At 46.2% G+C, this 16,098-nt stretch overlaps 1 protein-coding gene across 1 annotated transcript in view; it reads left to right on the top strand.

The window, feature by feature from the left end:
* CLEC3B (C-type lectin domain family 3 member B) overlaps window positions 1-4,730 on the top strand; it is an 11,497-nt gene extending 6,767 nt beyond the window's left edge. The window contains exons 4-6 of the mRNA XM_009635740.2: window positions 3,481-3,485; window positions 3,988-4,221; window positions 4,594-4,730. Coding sequence (XP_009634035.1) covers window positions 3,481-3,485; window positions 3,988-4,221; window positions 4,594-4,730 — 376 coding nt within the window. The remainder of the gene's footprint in view (window positions 1-3,480; window positions 3,486-3,987; window positions 4,222-4,593) is intronic.
* The last annotated feature ends 11,368 nt before the right edge of the window (window positions 4,731-16,098 follow it).

The raw sequence follows: 16,098 nt of genomic DNA, 5'->3' as shown, positions 1-16,098 counted from the left end.
GATTGTGCAGCGGCAGGGGCTCCCCCCGCTGCCCACCCGCAACCTGGGTCTTCCCCCTTTGGCAGCAGGATTATAGAGCTATAGGTATGCGTACGTGCACACGCACGTACACACGCACGCGCGCACGTGTCCAAGTAGAGTCACATTTTTGCCAAGAAAGTTGTCACGGCTCGGTACCGGATTTAGAGAGCGTTAGAGCATTTTGTTTGTCCACATCCAGCCCTGTTAGCAGCTGCATCGTTCTTCCTAAGGCCCGATTTATAGATATATTTTTTTACACAAGGAATTTATTAGGACTGCTCAGTTGCTTCGGCAAAGAACCAGCGCAGCAGTCCAGCCTTGCCAACAGCCACCTCGGCCGCCCGGCGCTGTCGCTCTGCAATGTCCTTTCCCATCTTGCTGAGCTTCATTGGGACACCAGCAAAGCTAGTTCCCGCTTTCTTCTCCTGTTTTTCTTCCCCATAAGCCCTGGCAGTGAGGCACGCGGGATCAAGCTCCTCGTCCCTCACAGCGCCCCAAATCAGGGGATTTTCCCCCCCCCCCCCCGCTCCTGGGGATCAAGGTCCCGTCTCAACGAGCAGAGGGAGTTTGAGACCTCTGCTTTGCATTGAGAGATGCGGTTGGGCTTCCTGGCTGAGTGCCAGCTGCTCAACGGGTCGTCCAACTCATCCAGCTATGTATGTGCATGAATGAATCTGCAAGTAACCAGGCATGGGGCGACTCGCTGAGAAGGAGGGCGTCCTTTCCAGAAGCGCTTCCCATTTCGTTGGCCTTTTTTTTCATCGGTCAGAAGCCAATGTCTCACTGATTTCAGTGGGAGAGGTAGACCCATGGCCAGATCTTTTAAAATATCCCATCAAAACCTTTATTTATTCTCCGGTGTCACGGAGGAAGGAGTGATGACTTACAGCACAGTCAGTCAAATATATTCTTGGAAATAGAAGAAAGTATAGAATGGAAATATTAGGTAAATAACAAAAATGTAATGCTATTAGGGAATATGCTGCCGTATAAAAAACAACTGTCTATTGAAAACGAGCCCCAGAACAACTCACTTGAGCAGCTTTTGGAATGATCTGACCTATTTTAGTGATGGAAACCCAGCCGAAATACTGCAGTCTTTGTTGGTCCAGGCACAGTCTTCAGCAAACATAAATCTGCTGTTTGTGCCAATGAAGTCATGCCCAGCTGAAGGTCTGGCCTCAGTAGTTTTTTTTGCTGAGAAAAGGGTTTAAGAAAAAAAAAAAAATTGAAATAAACAGCAACGATGGGAAAGAAGTGCAGGTCACCCTGACAGCTTAACAAAGCTTTGCCGACTCTGATTTGATGGCCGTGGGCTGAAAGGTATCAGCAGTTCTTTGCAGCTCAGTGCTTGGTAATAACCCCTCTGGTTCGGGTCACATCCCCTGCGCTGCCAGGTTGGGGGTGTCAAGGCGTGATGCTCTTGGGGAGTCCACAGGACGGGTATTTCAATTTGCTGCTTTGTTTAAAAAAAGAACCATGGTGGGTATTCCAAGATGTCGAGTGGGAGAGCCAGGCGGGAGGGATCGACACACACACACACACACACACACGCAGAGTGCACACTGCTGAGGCCGTCACTATTGCCAAAATCTCCGCTGTTCAAATGACTATAAAATAAAAATATATATATAGCTTGCTGAAGGACTGGAGTTGCGTCAGTGTGATTGGAGTGCTTGCTTCTCCTTGCATTTCTCTTCAGAGCAGCTCCAGGGACCTGTCAGAGGGTCGGAGATATCAAAGGCAAAGGGGGAAAGCAGAAAGCCAGAGCCTCCTGCCCTGGGATATGGTTTATAGGATTTCCACACCCTCTCTTATCATCCCAGTCACATGCCACACGTGGGATACAGGCAGGCAATCCTTTTATAGGCAGATAAGATTTCCTTCCTCCCTTCTTCTTGCTGCTGGGAAACGTCACTCCAAAATACAAGCCAACCCAGAAGAAAGGTCCTTCCCTCACCCCCGCTTGGCAGCAGTGGTGGTGCCAGGGGAGGTGGCACCTCAGGTCCCAGTGTGGAGCCAGAACTTCCCAGGCTGCCTCCCACCTCCTCCCTTGAGATATTTGTACATGTTGATGAGATTTGTACGTGTTGAAGAGAATCTGGTGACTTGGGAGAAGGATCCCCAAGCAGAGAGGGGGAGAAGATTCACACTCAGAACAAGCAACCCAACCCCATGCCTCTGCTCCTTGCGCCTGTCCGCTCAGCCTGGGGGTAACTCAGACCCGAGTCTCTCGCCATCATCTTTTTCAAGGAACAGCTCCCAAACACTTCTGCTCCTGCCTACCCTGAGGGGAAGGCACTTCCCACCTCTGGCTGTGAGCTGAGCCCATCAGTGGGATGCACCTCAGAGGGGAAGGAGCACCTCCACCCCTGCACCCTTGTTATTTCTATAGGCTTTACTGTTTGGTGCTGCTCCTACATAAGAACTGAACTCCACGTCAGTGCCTGACCTCTCAGTCTCTCCCTTTGCAACTAATATAAAAAGCTAAATTAAAGTTACATTTCTCCAGCTCAGAAGCCGCCACAGGCAGGGAAGAAACACAGATCTGTGAGGATCAGCAAACAAGGGTAAGCCAAACGACTGCTGGGAGCACAGATATAAAACAGCTGGGGGTCACTACACTGATGGAGAGCATAAAAATAGTCTCCTTCAGGGCAGAAGATAAAGCATGGGATAAGAGAATGTCAGGCTGTGGTGTACAGAGAGAAAAAATAGTCCTTTATTCCCTAACAACATCCAAAAGCACCTCCAGTTTAGAAGTACCCATAGGGAATCCAAAGGTAAGAGCTGGGCACGGTTGCAAATACAGCTGAAAACAAAATCACAAACACCTTTGCTGCAGCTCGCGCCCGGCAGCCTCGCCATGCTGGCCTGCTCTGTGCAAAAAGGCCAGTGGCTGCCTCACCTCCCTGCAAGCCCCCCAGGCACCCCCGTGCCAGAGGCTCGGGCCAGGGGTGCTGCTGGTGACCGTAAGGCACCCAGCGCCTGCAGCCGGGGTGCTCCCTAACCAGCCCTGTACCCTCAGCGTCCAGCCTCACCCCAGCAAGGAGGCAAAAACCCCACAGACGACCGCTCTGCCAGGAGGTGAGGCCAGCTGCTGATGGCAGAAAACATTTGCTTTCGCTTCAGCCCTGTTAGACAGCTAGCCCTGAGCCCGCTGAAGAGAACAAAACACACGAGCCGCTTGCCAACCTCACAGGCCAGCAACGAAGAACATGTCTCAGTAAACTGTGTTTAGAAAACACTGTTTGGGAAGCACTACATCTCATGAAAGAAAATGCAAGAGGGGGAATAAAAACCTACAGCACCTACTGCCTTGCAGAAATACCCCGGGGCCAGCTTAGTTTCCCACTGCGGTAACAGGAATGCTGCTTCTTTCTATTGTACCCTCCAACAAGGATCCCAAAAGCAAGGTCTCTGGCATTCGATATTGTACCCCGTTTCCGTGTTTCTCAGGATCGGTGAGGCCACATCTGGAGCGCCAGGTCCAGTTTAGGGCTCCCCAGTACAGGGGGGACACACACAGACTTCCTGGAGCGAGCACAGTGAAGGGCCATGAAGATGATGAAGAGATTGGGGCAGCTTTTGTGTGAGAGTGGGGACTGCTCAGCCTGGAGAAGAGAAGGCTCAGGGGGTCTTATCCACATGTTTAAATGCCTGATGGGGACAGGTGAAGAAGACGGAGCCATGGGCACACATTGAAATACAGAAAATTCTGCTTAAACAGAAGAGAAAACTTGTTCTCTCTGAGTGTGGTTAGACTCTGGCACAGGTTGTCCAGAGTGTGGAGTCTCCATCCTTGGAGATCCTCAAAACCCTGGACAACATGCACCAGGAGATCTTCCTCTGAGCAGGAGGTGGGACCTGGCCATCTCCAGAGGTGCCTGCCAACCTCAGCTAGTCTGGGCAGACACAGACACTGAGGAAGGGATCCTACCTGTGTAACTGGGTCCTCTGATACAGTCACAGCAGAAAAACACGCATTTCAGTGGAAGGCTGATGACCCCAGACACCTGATGGATGAGCTGCCACGTAAAAGCCTTCCGGCCGAGAGGCTCTGGCCAGGGGGGCTGCTGGTGACCGTAAGGCACCCAGCGCCTGCAGCCGGGGTGCTCCCTAACCAGCCCTGTACCCTCAGCGTCCAGCCTCACCCCAGCAAGGAGGCAAAAACCCCACAGACGACCGCTCTGCCAGGAGGTGAGGCCAGCTGCTGATGGCAGAAAACATTTGCTTTCGCTTCAGCCCTGTTAGACAGCTAGCCCTGAGCCCGCTGAAGAGAACAAAACACACGAGCCGCTTGCCAACCTCACAGGCCAGCAACGAAGAACATGTCTCAGTAAACTGTGTTTAGAAAACACTGTTTGGGAAGCACTACATCTCATGAAAGAAAATGCAAGAGGGGGAATAAAAACCTACAGCACCTACTGCCTTGCAGAAATACCCCGGGGCCAGCTTAGTTTCCCACTGCGGTAACAGGAATGCTGCTTCTTTCTATTGTACCCTCCAACAAGGATCCCAAAAGCAAGGTCTCTGGCATTCGATATTGTACCCTGTTTCCGTGTTTCTCAGGATCGGTGAGGCCACATCTGGAGCGCCAGGTCCAGTTTAGGGCTCCCCAGTACAGGGGGGACACACACAGACTTCCTGGAGCGAGCACAGTGAAGGGCCATGAAGATGATGAAGAGATTGGGGCAGCTTTTGTGTGAGAGTGGGGACTGCTCAGCCTGGAGAAGAGAAGGCTCAGGGGGTCTTATCCACATGTTTAAATGCCTGATGGGGACAGGTGAAGAAGACGGAGCCATGGGCACACATTGAAATACAGAAAATCCTGCTTAAACAGAAGAGAAAACTTGTTCTCTCTGAGTGTGGTTAGACTCTGGCACAGGTTGTCCAGAGTGTGGAGTCTCCATCCTTGGAGATCCTCAAAACCCTGGACAACATGCACCAGGAGATCTTCCTCTGAGCAGGAGGTGGGACCTGGCCATCTCCAGAGGTGCCTGCCAACCTCAGCTAGTCTGGGCAGACACAGACACTGAGGAAGGGATCCTACCTGTGTAACTGGGTCCTCTGATACAGTCACAGCAGAAAAACACGCATTTCAGTGGAAGGCTGATGACCCCAGACACCTGATGGATGAGCTGCCACGTAAAAGCCTTCCTACAGAGAAAGGTTTTCAAGAAAGCCGATAAAATAATCTCTAGTGGGATGCGATGTCCACACTGTAGTGTTGCCAGAGCTCCAGATACTAGGTCTCACTGCTCTGCCAAGTGTGATCAGAAGACAAGAGGTGAAACTTCATGTAGCAATTCCACCAAAAGGAAACAAAAACTCCACCAAAGGACCAAAAGGCAAATGAGCCGTATTTTATATTCAATGATCCACCCCAACACACACTTCACGAGTGGGTAGATGCAGTTGTGAATCAGCTTGACCACGGTGACATCCTGCTGTTAGAGCAGGATGGGCCATGGGCAGCTTGAATTTCAGCCGGGTTCATGTGCAACCTGGACACCGCTCCATCGCTGGGAAGGTTTGGATCCAAACCCCAACCCCCCCCGAGCACTGAGCCACACCGACATGGGGGATCCAAACCCTGGGAGATGCCACAGGTCCCACCTGCCTGTGCACTAGCGCAGCGGTGCTGCAGCACACGTCCATGGAGGTTGGCTCTGGCACTTTCTTCTACAACATGTCGGAGCAGAAAGCTAAACCCTCAAGCGGGCAGAACTTAAACCCATCAACTTTTAGGAAACGCTCCAGAAATAGCACAAGTTGTAAACATGGTTAAACAATTGGCTCCATTGAAGAGCGAGGACTTGGAAGGCGCCATGTGGGTGGGGTGCTATATACCTACAGCAAGTGACTGACAGTCTTCTACACAGCCTAGAAAATGAACTGGCTTTGAAAAATGAAGCAGAACAACAATCAGCACTTTTTTGTTCCTGAGTTAAAGTGTATGCACCAAAAAGGGATGCAAACACAGAGAGTAATTGTAGTGTATCACTGGAGAAAGAGAAGCAAACCTGAAAGCATGGTACTGAGGGGAAAAAAAAACCCCTTACATATAAAATGTGGAAAGCTTGAAAACAAACCAAAAAAAATTATTACTGAGAATATTTCCTTCTCTTAAACATGCACAGGAATTCTTATGCTAACCTATACAAGAAGCCTATACAACTACAGATGTAGGTAGTGTCCACAGCCAGATATAAAACCACCCCACGGCTTTTGTTGAGTGATTAAAAAGCGAGCAGACAGCTGGAGGCCAAACTGCAGTGAGCAGTGAGCAGTGCATGCACCCAAAAGCAGATTCAGCCTTTGATTCACGTGCTAATCAGGGGGCCAGGTCCATAAAAAGTCACGGTCTTGAGTCTCAGGAACTGGCTGTATCAGGGCCAAGCTTGTTTTCCTGTTCCCCTCCTATTTTGGGATGAATGAGAGAGATGTCCATAAGCTGCCAGGCCCTCCTGGGACATCTACCGCTTGGTTTCTTCCTTTACCAGTTCCCACATGATGGAGCAAGCTGGCCACTGCTGAAATCCCTGGAGCAGACGGGTGGCCCCAAGGCACAAGAAAACTGAGAAGCCGACCCACCTCCTTCCCTCGGGCTCAGGGGAGAAGGACACAGAGGTGGCAGCTATCTTGCTTTAGCTCGTACAGAGGTCTGAGGCAGAGCTCAAGCTGCCAAGATACTGCCCTGTGATCATCCGTCCTCTCACCTCCCGCTGTGGAGAAGCAATGCCTGCCAGCCACGGAGACGAGGACACCACCCCTTTCCTGCTCTCCTTCCCCTTTCCCAATGCCCTGAATCCAAACTCCTTGGGGATTAAAGCAGGTTGTTCCAGGCACAGGGACTTGAAGTTGCATAAAATTTGTCTATTAAAGACAAACAAAGCCCCGCACGTAACCTGACAGTTTGCCAGGCTGCGTATCGGGTACCCATCCACGGGAACGGCGGCGCACCAGAGCTGCGCGGCCCGCGTCGCCTTTTGCAGCAATCCCCACTGCTTCCTCAGCCGCATCCCCGCAGCACGGAGCAAGCTGGGGTATTTAGTGTAGCGTTGGGGTGCACAAGTGCAGCACTGGGATTTCAGCTAGCAGGAGTAACAAGGAATTACGTATGCCTGGAGCCTTAAGCCATACTTGGTCCAGCAACCCAGTTCTCAGTTAAATCCAAGCCTTCCCAGACAGATAAATCAGGCAGGGACCACAGCCCCTCTCACCTCCTGCCCATCTCACACACAAGTTCCCATCGGCTCGCTCTCCAGCTGCTCTTAGTGGAGCTGCAGGGAAAAATCCAGCTTTGTCAAAGGAGAGGAGAAATTTAAAAGTCTACCAGGCCGTAACATCTATGTTCCAGCCCTTTGCCATGGTCACATCCCAGAGACACTAATGCTTTTTTTATTCATTGGGAAAGGCCCCCAGGCTGTGTGAGCATCACTGTGGGGAGCCGGTTTAGAGGCACAGGCTGGGACGAGGTGGGCTCCTGGGCAGCCGGTACCCAGATGCCACATGCACCCAGAGATGCCTGCGTTAGGGCTGTGGTGGTGATGCAGAGGGCACTGGGGTGTTACAGACATTGTAGTGATGGGACTTCAGGTCTGAATCCTGCACAACAGAAGACAAGGCATGCACACACAAAGTGAGAGATAATAAAGCTGTAAAGCCCCAGTCCTTAAAAAAATCAGGAAAATGTGAAAATTAAGGTCTCCTGGAAACTTTGATTCAACACCCTTCTTCCATTATATCGTCATGCATTAGCTGTACCAGCAATTTCATAGCAGGGTTGGTACATTTACTGCAAGCATAATAGCAGCAGTAACCACAGCAAATGCTATCACAGCAGCAGCTTTATGGAAAAGGGTGAAATTTAAGCACCCAGGCAGAAACACGCCCTCCAGCTGCACAGGGGAGCTCCTCCTCCCTCCTTCGCTTTCCCCAGCTGTGACCTAGATGTGATCGGTTTCTTAGCCAAAACCCAAAGGGTGGGTTAGGGTCCACTATCAGTGTTGACAAAGGAAATATCTCATGTTCCTACTAGGCAAAGATATTCTGCCAGCAAAGATTTGTGCAGAAAGTGATTTAACTAAATGTCATGGCTAGGAGCAGAGGCTTAGTAGGCAGAGGGGTACTAACTTCAACTAATGCCATCAAAAGCAACTGCTGGCTTGGGAATGCCCAGGGGCAGCACGCTCGGTCCTCACCATCCCTGAAAGGCCAGCACAGCCTGCCTGCCTGCTGCATCTCCAGGACATTGGCAGGAAAGAGAGGTGGCTGTGATTTTCCGGGGATGGAGAAATCTTCATGCACAGCTCCTGCCACGGCAAACAGGATCCGCCTCTTGCATCCATGTCCTCACAACAATCACGTGAGGCAATGCAAAGTTTGGCATAGATTATTAATTATCAGCTGTAAGAAATACCCCAAAAGTCTGCATTGGACCTAAGCCTTTATTACCAAGGAGAACAAACGCATCCCCCAAACTCACCAGCAGCTACCTCTTGCCACATTCAGTAGCTCAACTCCACTCGTCCTTTGTTTTTGCAGCACTGCCTTGAAACCCCGCAATCCGAGCATCCTGATCAGAAACTGCTGATGGCACAGCGCAAAGCGCTCCATCACTCAGCCCCTCCATGAGCTTGGCTTTCAGGGAAGCAATTTTTTAAATTTCCCCCTGCCCCATCCCATGGGGAGTTTCAGATTCGAAATCCATTCCCTCCTCTTACGTTAGTCAGGTGGCATCCACTTGGTAGGCATTCACACCTGATTTTATTTCTATTTATTAGAAACAAATCAAGGAAATGAACTACTAAAAACTGCCTCTGTAACTAGGGAAGGAAGCTGAGGGGCTCCCTTTATGGGTGGTGGTCTTTCCCCTGGCTTTGGTGGGACCAGGGTGAGGGCAAGCATAAAGCCTAGCCTCATGCTGACCCTCAAGAAAAGACTTAAATTGCAGTAGGAAATAGGAAAAAATCTACCCTCAGAATGAGGGGTAAGTATCACCTATTGTAACGATTAAAGTTAAAAGTGGTATCTAAGACTCAGATTATACTATTTCTAAAGGGATGCATTATTCCCACCATCTTTTTCTACTTTGAGGACGCAGGAAGGGCAACAGCTCCTCCATGTTGTTCCTTGGTGACACAAAGCCACGGAGTCATCATCATTGCGTCACCTAAAGTGAAGTGTGAATTGGCAGAGACATTTTTACTATGGTTACTACTAACGTTAGTGAAGTAGATTTTGTAAAGTATATCTAGGTTACTGATTCGTTGCACCATTAGCGGGCCTGACTTACCGTTCTGCATGCTTTGGTGTCTAATTGGGTGTTACTCATACGAGAGGTCATTCATGTCAAGAGAAGCGATAACTTCCAGAACAATTTGAGTTTTTCCTACCTCCACTAATGTTTTCCCAAGTACTTCTCCAGCTACTTGAGATGTAAACAATTACTGCAAGCACTGCCACTTCATTCGACTCTGAAGCAGCTTTGTGACAGAAAAACCTGGGGACCTTGTTGTAGCAAACCTCAGCCAGCAGCTTTACTGTAACCTCTCCAGCCCGAGGGAAGGGAAGCCAAGACAGCAGAGGCATTTTTAACCCAGGTCAACCAAGCAGGTTCAGGTGTGGCTGGAGTAAGAAATATGTTGTAGGCAGAGGTTAAAAGTACTTCACCCCAGCGCTGGTTGCTTGGTGTAAATCTCATAGAGGACATTCACCAGAAAAGTGGTTTATGGAGACTTCTGTCTTGAATTTGGCTGACGGGGAGCGTGGGGGGAGAGGAAGAAAAGACATGAGAATACAGCAGTAGGAAAAGAAAAGGGGGTGATGACACAAGTTCACCTTTCAGTCAGTGCTTGGAGCAACTTAACTGGCACATGGTTCAACCTCTCCAGGTTGAGTTGCCTTACTTCCTGTAGTGCTACCTTTCCAGCTTTAAACCTGGCACAGATTCCTTAAGACTCATGCCCCATGAGTAGTATCGGGAAGCGTTGTCACAGAAATACAATCCTTCCAGCTGAAGCTGCATCTCATCATTTGACCCAGATGGGTGGCCACAAAAAACTAAGGAGAATGCCTAGGACATTGACCTGCAGAACTGATCAGACAAAAATCAAATGTCAGAATGCACAAGTATATAGAAAATTGCCCAATTTCCTTGGGTGTTTAACTAGCAAGGAAAAACATTAAATTGTCTTCTAGGATATTAGACGTACGTATGAACCCTTATGCTTTGCTAGGCTAGTTTAAGATGTGTAGGTGTTCTCCGTTAGCCCAAAGAAAAGAAATTAGAGAAGAAGATGTAAGGGCTTGCTGCCTTTTTTTTTAATTACTCTGAAAGACTAAGCTATAAAATGTTCACAGAGCGGTCACACTAGATTTCATTATGCCTTTTTAGGTTTACCACTTATTAAATAAAAAGCCAAACATTCTCTCATTAACTTAGGGAAACAAATGAGGGGAAAGTATATGAACCTTTTCAAGCTTTTGAATGGGTAAAGTATTAAGATGTGGAAGTAATTACCAAGTGTCTAAACAGGTTTGGTTTGGCAGAAAGTAGAACAGTTTAATTTACTGTGGGAACACGAAATCTATAAAGATTCAAGCTTCTGGGTTTGCATCTTACTACGAAGATCATTCTTATACAAAAACAGTCCAGCATTTATCCTTAAAGTCCTCAGTTTTGAAGACATTGGGAGCTGCGTTACTTTTCTAAGTAACGTAACTCTAGAAGTTTCTACAGCGTGAGAAGGCACCGGTGCATGTGCAGGTCTCCGAAGTTGAAAGCCTCAGGTACTCATGCCCCAAAGTGCACACATGCAATCCAGTATGAACAAAACTCTACTTAGCAGTTTAAACTGTACAGCAGGCATTTTTAGTTCGTTACAAATTATTATTTGGGTTCATAGCTCCCTGTATGTTACAAAACAGCATTTATGCATGTTTGATTTCGGGTTACTTTTTCCAGAATCCAGCAATTAAATAAAAGTAGCACTTTGAGAGGAGAAACGCACCATTAATTTGCTTTTCTTTTAATTAAAGAAAAAAATCCCCCACAACTTTAATAAAAAGCATCTGCAATGATGAATTTGAAGCAGATGTTAAAACAATTAGGTTTAGGAACCTGCAGTTCATACTCCTGATGCCAAGTGGTGAATCTCACTTAAGGCCAGGTTCTTCTGTGTGGAAAACTGGATTGATACACAGGCAGTTAATAGATGCCTTGCTATGACTGATCTCCTGTAGGGAGCAAGCTATCCCTGTGAGCTCCGTCTGTCACTTTTCAACCCTTAAAATAAAGATCAAAGGCAGGGATACTTTTATCGCAGTGGCAAGTGGCGAAGGTTCAGGATACCCTAGTAACACCTTTCAGGCAAAACTATGCCCAGGGCTCCTGAGAAACACCCAAACTTGTTCCTGTTTCATTTGAAGAGGTACCCCCTGAAGCTATTTTTGCATCTTTCACAAACTTGCGCTCATTTCCTACATTTAAAAAAAAAAACAAACAAACAACACAAACCCAACCAACAAGCCTCAGAACAAAAGGCCTCCAAAAGAAATTAAATACAGCCAAGAGGCCTGTAAATGCCTTTTGCTCGCTAGGGCTCAGCTCCCTGGAAATCAGTCACACAAAGCAAACTTTATCCCTCCGGTGCTCCCTTTCACTGTGTCTCTTCCCTGATGGGAGGAGAGGCCCGTGGCACCCTCCTCCACCCCTCCAGCAGATCTCTGCTCCCTTTGGCACGGATTTGTGTGTAGGACAGACATTCTCCACAGTGAGCAATATCAAAATTCAGATTTATGAAAATAAAGGGGGAGGACATACCCTCCATGGAACATTTAGCTTCTTCTATGTAATACTTTCTGAAAATCTGAAAATATTTTCTGAAATCAAATAATTTCCAGTTGGAAAAAAATAAAATAGTTGTGCTGCAAAGATGGCAAGAGATTGCCAGGACTTTTCCCCTTCATTTTCTTCTGAGAAAACACCTTCCAGAAAGTGAGGCCATTTTTCCAGCCTCGTGTCTAAAAAGATGCTGTGTGCTGATGGGGGCATTGCTCTGTTAGAGCACCTTTGGCAGGATGCATCATGGCTCTTTTTCCACAGCTATGAGTGACTGTAGCAGTTGTACCAGGATAAAAAGACACGTCTATACATAAAATACACACACACATGCACAAATGTAGCAAGAAACAAAGCAGTTCCTTCAGTTTTTGAAGGTTCATCTTGCCCAGAAGCGTAAAGCCTGACTTGTGTGCAGCAATTACTTTAATACAAGAGATGGATGCAGCCCAAACCACAAAAAAAATCCCTTTTATATGTTAGGAGTGTGGCTAATTGAAACAATTTGCCATGCTTCATTTATGCTGCTGAAACAACTTGCCCAAAGTTTCTAAGTCCCCATAGAAGGAGCATCCCTTCCTCCAGGCTGGATCAGTTTTCCACACCAGAACTCCTCAGTTTCAAAGAACATTGGGTAACCCATGCTTACATAATTGCTGGGAAGCTATACTTTATCGAGGAACCAATCACTAAGTTGGATGTAGAAAACTATTCATACTAAAAAAGTGAATTCTGTAATTTTGTTTTTTTAGTTTCTAGCTTCAAAGCTTGGGGGGAGACAGATTTGCTCCCATCTTTGTGTACGCTACAGCCTGCAATTAAACGCTGGCTGGTGAAGATGTGCACATGGATGAGGGTTTCCTCCCTGCCCCCCAACAACATTCACGTACTTTAAATTGCTTCTCTGTCACACTTGCAGGTATCCCAGGATAGTTTCTTCAGGGTAACATAAATTTTTTTTCCCCCTAGGCCCAAGGAGTTAAAGTCTCAATATTAGTCTGGTGTCAACAACAGCAAAAGCAACTTTTCATTTCTTACCGTGCTCTACAAATTTTGCTCTAGTCCAAGGAGTAGTAACTTGGCTTTTTATTTATCTGGAAATTGCACTAGACTATTCACACACGTGCTTAAAAATAAAGCAGTTACTGAGTGTTTTGATAGATCGAGATTGTCCAAACCTCACAAATTCCAGTCCAAGCTGCTTTGGGCAACAAAACCCTCCACTTCTCTTTGCTCCTCAAAAGCAAGTAATGTTCTGGCGAGGAGTTTCTGAACTGCTGTCCTCCTATGGGCCCCCACCTTTCAATGAATGGTTAACCAGACTTAGAAATTTTCATTTTTAGATAAAGACCACTGTACAGGAACTACTCCAGGATGGCACAATCATCTCAGTGAAGATTCAGATAAGTACTTTCATTTACATTCATATTAAGTGGCAATTTTGGAGAGGGCCTAGGGACTGGCTGATCCTTGCTGAGTTTCCTATGCCTTCCAAGAGTAGACCTGCCTAATTCAGCCTAGGATCCATTCCCAGCAATTACTGGGATCCTCAACAGTGAGGAATTCAAACATCCTTTTCTATGTGCATTAAACTGGCCTCAAAATAAATTAAAAAATAAACCAAGAAAGCAGTCACTATGCACTGTTTCCATGCATTTTAATTTAGAATAAAAAAAGGCTTCACACATTTTCATAAGGGTCTCTTCTGGGCTGAAGGACTAGTCATAAAATGTACCTTTATGCTATTATCCCTGAAAAGAAATTACTTTGGAATTCAATTGTATGTGTCAGGCAGCCGCAAATAAATTGCAATCATCACGACCCTGCTGAGAAGCCGCTGAACTATTTATTTTTATATTGAAAGCTTCAAGTATTTTACAACCTTCTCCCCAATGATCTAAACACATGCCTTTAAAACCAGCAACTAACAGAGTATCACTGGCTGTGCGAGATAAAGGACACACAGTCAGCAGTGTATTGCACTGTACTGCGTCCAGCTCTGGAGCCCTCAGCATAAGAAGGACATGGAACTGTTGGAGCGGGTCCAGAGGAGGGCTACAGAAATGATCCGAGGGCTGGAGCACCTCTCTTATGAGGACAGGCTGAGAGAGTTGGGGCTGTTCAGCCTGGAGAAGAGAAGGCTGCGGAGAGATCTGATTACAGCCTTTCAGTACCTAAAGGGGGCCTATAGGAAAGATGGGGAAAATCTTTTTAGCAGGGTCAGCTGTGACAGGACAAGGGGTAATGGTTTTAAACTAAAAAAGGGTAGGTTTAGACTGTCTATAAGGAAGAAGTTCTTTACAATGAGGGTGGTGAAACACCGGAACGGGTTGCCCAGAGAGGTGGTGGAGGCCCCATCCCTGGAAACATTCAAGGCCAGGTTGGACGGGGCTCTGAGCAACCTGATCTGGTTAGCGGTGTCCCTGCTCACTGCAGGGGGGTTGGGCTAGATGACCTCCAGGGGTCCCTTCCAACCCAAAACATTCCATGATTCTATTACCCCAGCGAACCTCTAGAAACCCATTTCTATCATCTAGGGCAACGGCGTAGCTACCAACCATCAGACATCAAAATACTCAAGGCTGAGTTTACACACATGAGAAAGACATATACTAGTTACTCCAGCTGGTAGTATCATTATGTTTTATTTATTTTTTAAAAAAATTAAGTCACAACTTCCTCTTAATGAAAAGCAAACCGGAATTTGTGCCTGAGCTCTTACCAAATTAAGCACAGTGAAAAGTCAACCTTAGGCTGGAAACAACTGTAAACTAAGGCTTATATTGCCATATCAAAAGCTGAGTTAAAATAGAACAAATAAAAATAAGTCAACAAGCATCATATTCTTCCTTCAAAGATCAAGAAGTTGTGAACAAAAGCTCGATCTCCATTACATTTTCTTCAGTTGGTTAGAAAGAAGATGAACTAAAAAATTTCATCTAAGCAACTGCAGAAACCGAGCTAGAGGGATGAGACAGCCTTGAATTTCTCTTACAGACTTCTCATTCCTTTTCAATAAAAGAGAAGTGAGAAACATTGACCAGATGAATGCACAACTGGACTACTCTGATAAAAAAGTATTGTGGCAATTCAGTTACCTGAGGAAAACAGATATTGGTATTGCAGATATCTTTTTAAGTTCTCAAATGATGTTAAAATGACCCAGTACACTTTGAAATACGTGATTCCCAATGACTAGCCAGAGACCTAGGAATACACATGTCTATACTGAAAGTAATAAACATAAGCAGGAAAATACCTGAAACAATTGAAAGGTACTTTTAGATGGCACATGTTTTTCTATATGCTACAGAAGACTGAGTCTTATAGCGCTCCAAGCAGTATAATGGTATACACTGTTAAATACACACACTTAACCATATAAATAGTCAATTTGCAATGATAGCATAGTTAAAACAGGAAGAAATCCACATTCTTTTTTGAAGTAAACAGTAAGGTTTCTAGTAAAGATGTTTTTGGTTTAGACGTTATTATATGTTTAACATTATTGCATGCACCGTTGTCTAAACGTTTTATGGCACCTCTGTGAATCCTTAAGGAAGAAACAGTCACAATAAGACATTTGGAGAGGAATTCTCAAGTCGTCAGGTCTAGTGCTGCATGCAAAATTGCAAACATCCTCAGTTACTGCACACCTGGACAAGCCAGATGTTTGTATATAAAAGGCAACTTTATTCATATACCCATAGTCCTCTGCATGAAGATCTGACCCTCAAGTTTTAAATGGCACGGAAACTGAGGGGCATGCTGATTACAGTACTTAAAAATGAGATGTTATTTACCTGATTTCAAGAGGTGGCTTTCAAAGGCAGCTAGATGTCTGAAGTATAAGTTCTGCTACAAATCAAGAGCTGTTCCCCCCATCATTTCAACATGGTTGTTAAATTCAAATTGATGGAAAAAAAAAATATCTAGGCTTTCCTTATGGATTCGCTCTCATACTTTGCATTTCAGAGAAACCACCTGCTGGAAATAATCTGTTTTCTTTACTCCTTTTTTTAATTAATCCTTATTAAATAGCCAAGCACCTCTAACATGCAAAGTGAAATGCATTACTGAACAGCTGGATGACCACATCATTATTTCTTCACCGAATCCTTACTCTTACTTGAGCCAAAAGTGCAAAGTATTAGTAAAGCGTGAATGCTACACATACCTCAACAGAAGTGCACATTGGTTTAGACTTTTAAAACTGTTTTTGTAAAAAA

The sequence above is a fragment of the Egretta garzetta genome, unplaced genomic scaffold, assembly GCF_000687185.1.
Source record: "Egretta garzetta isolate BGI_Z169 unplaced genomic scaffold, ASM68718v1 scaffold583, whole genome shotgun sequence".
In the NCBI taxonomy this organism is placed as follows: domain Eukaryota; kingdom Metazoa; phylum Chordata; class Aves; order Pelecaniformes; family Ardeidae; genus Egretta; species Egretta garzetta.
This window is presented reverse-complemented; position numbering and strand designations above follow the sequence as displayed.